At 34.0% G+C, this 2,804-nt stretch overlaps 1 protein-coding gene across 1 annotated transcript; it reads left to right on the forward strand.

The window, feature by feature from the left end:
- Positions 1 to 1,584: 1,584 nt before the first annotated feature.
- On the forward strand, positions 1,585 to 2,565 carry LOC141661221 (F-box/kelch-repeat protein At3g06240-like). Its single transcript, XM_074468207.1, has one exon. It carries the CDS (start codon positions 1,585 to 1,587, stop codon positions 2,563 to 2,565), a length of 981 nt encoding a protein of 326 aa, XP_074324308.1.
- The last annotated feature ends 239 nt before the right edge of the window (positions 2,566 to 2,804 follow it).

The raw sequence follows: 2,804 nt of genomic DNA on the forward strand, positions 1-2,804 counted from the left end.
CTGGCTGAGTTTAAGCCAGTCTATTGATTGTTGTTTTTTCTCCGTAAATTATTACATGGTCGTTTCGTTTGCTTGAGTAATTAAATTTATATTTAGTTGTTACAGCATACGAAAAAGAGATTATTGGAATAAACAAATTATACTGAAGGTACTATTTTTGTTTTTATGATTAGGACATTATTTTTGTGTAACTGAAGAGATATGTAAACATATACTGAAGGTACTATTGAGACATAAATATACTAATGAAGATTATGTTTTAAGATATAGGTAAACATATAATGACGGTACTATTGAGACATAAGTATACTAATGAATGTTATGTTTTAAGATATAGGTAAACATATACCGAAGGTACTATTGAGTCATAAGTATGCTATAGGTAAACATATAGGTTTATGCTTTAGTTTGAAGAAGTATCCCTGAGGAAATTGATTGATATATAGTTTTCCTCTTAAATTTAAGATATATAGGTTATAACTCGGTTTGAAGGCACTATATGGACAGTAGATAAAAGGCATTAGAGTCTACGATATCATAGTTACTTTTATGTGTTTCCTTTGTTCCTTATATCTAATTTATCAGTATCTTCCTCGCTCATAGCTAGTGTCGTCCAATGCAGTATGTATGGGTTGCAAATACGTTATCTTATTAGAGGCTTTACGTAGAGATTAAACTGGAGCATAGTCTGTATTTCAATGCTCTTTGTTCTGTCTTACCTGCAGTGCTATCTCCACATATTTGTAGGATTGGTTAATCATTTGCTGTTGCATTGTTTGACTATGACTATGTATGCTGAGTCCAATTGTTCTCGTGTAGAATGTTGTGGCTACTGCTTAATCCCCCAAGGAGCTATAATGATAGAATAAAATAAAGGAGTACAGGAAAAATTCTGTTCCGGGAATATAGGTTTTATTATAATAGAGATAGAAACGAGAAAAAGCTACATCAGAGTATGTGATTGTAACCGGTAAAAAAATAGGAACGGTATAGGGCGATATTGTGGTGTATAAAGTATTATCTCAAATGGACGTGTACTCTAATTAATCAAAGTTGAAGGGTGAAAATTAAGTGATATCTGCCAGAGATTAAGCTTATATATCTTATTATGTTTAATTGGTCTAAAGAAATCTGAAGTTTCGAAAAAATTGTGGAAGAAATTTTGTATTTTGGCTGGCTTACCTATGATCAAGTGGACATCATACCTAAAAATAGAGTAATAGAAATTTTGTATTTTGGCTGGCTAGAAATTCAGGACTAATTGGTGCCTCCTAATTTTGATAATGCTCTTTCATTGATTGATATATAGATGTAACATTAGTGTTTGATTTTTTCTTGCTTTGGAACACTTGAACTGTTTCTTAACAGGAATTAACTATGGATGATATTCCTCTGTGCATAATGTTCAACATCTTCTCTAGAATACCTCCTAAACCCCTCTTCAAACTGAGATGCGTTTCAAAATCGTGGCTGAAAATCATAGATGATCCTTTTCTCTGCCACATGCAGATTCATTGCAGAAGTCTGGAGCTACAAAGACCTGTGATTCTCCCAAAGTTTACCAATTTGATAAATAGCGTAAGTATGTATGCGGCATATGCCAATGAAGATGATAGGATGATTCATGCAGGAAAAATTCCGATGGCAGAGTTAAATGTTAATGGTTATTGTACCTTTGGTTCTTGCCATGGTATGCTTTACTTTGCAGAATACTACTCAGACGAGAAAATCCTCGTGTCAAATCCGCTTAGAAATCAGTTCAGAGCTCTGCCCCCAATCTACTTTCCGCCAAAGGATGATTTTCTTGCTCCAGTGAAATACACCTCGAGGTCCATATCAAAGCATCCAGAGGAATCGCCAGTAAATGCCTACGGATTAGGTTTTGATAGTTCAACGAATACCTTCAAAATGGTTTGTACTCTGCAGAATACAGGTAAATGCATAGGTACAGTAGTGCACAATTTGGGCACAGACTCATGGAGAAAGATTTCTAGTTTTCCTCAATATCCCATATACGGAAAGCCTGTTTTCGTGCATGGATTTTTACATTGGCTGTTAAGCCCTCTTCGACAATACTACGGGGAATTGCCTGTGGACCAAACAATAGTCTTGTTCGATGTTTGTAAAGAGAATTTCCAGCTGCTTCCGCATCCTGGGATTTGGTCGAAAAATATTGAGGAATTCAGACTAATTGAGTGCAATGGTCATTTTAGATTATTTGATATGAGTAGTGACTTAGCCGTAGCTGATATCTCAATGAGTGATGAAGACATTGATATATGGATGATGGACTATAGGAAGAAGGAATGGAGCAGAGTGTTTAATATTAGACTCACTCAGACACTAGCAACTGCTTACAATGATATTTGTATTTATGCAATTGCATGTACTTATAATGATAATGATATAGGCATATGGAAGGAGGGAGAAATATTTGTGAAATCTTATAAAGGATACTGGATATATAGTACCAGGACTGGTGGCTTGAAATTTAAACTAATTTCTGGTTTGAACAATGGTGCTGCACAAATTCTGAGTCACACTGGGAGTTTGGTTTCCATCTAATACTATACAGAAGTTTCTTAAGGCCAACTTTTTAATTACACTTGCTCATTCTAAAATTATGAGTACTAATTAAAATAAATATAATAAATTAAGAAATTTAAAAAGTTGTCCTCCTGTTAAACATGTTTACTTCGATGAGTAATGTTATACAAAATATGCCTGTACTATAACAAGTCTAAGTCAAATTGATAGCCGTAAGAAATAGTTGTATGATAATCTAAATTTGTATTTTGTATTAT

The sequence above is a fragment of the Apium graveolens genome, chromosome 5 (assembly GCF_009905375.1).
Source record: "Apium graveolens cultivar Ventura chromosome 5, ASM990537v1, whole genome shotgun sequence".
Classification (NCBI taxonomy): domain Eukaryota; kingdom Viridiplantae; phylum Streptophyta; class Magnoliopsida; order Apiales; family Apiaceae; genus Apium; species Apium graveolens.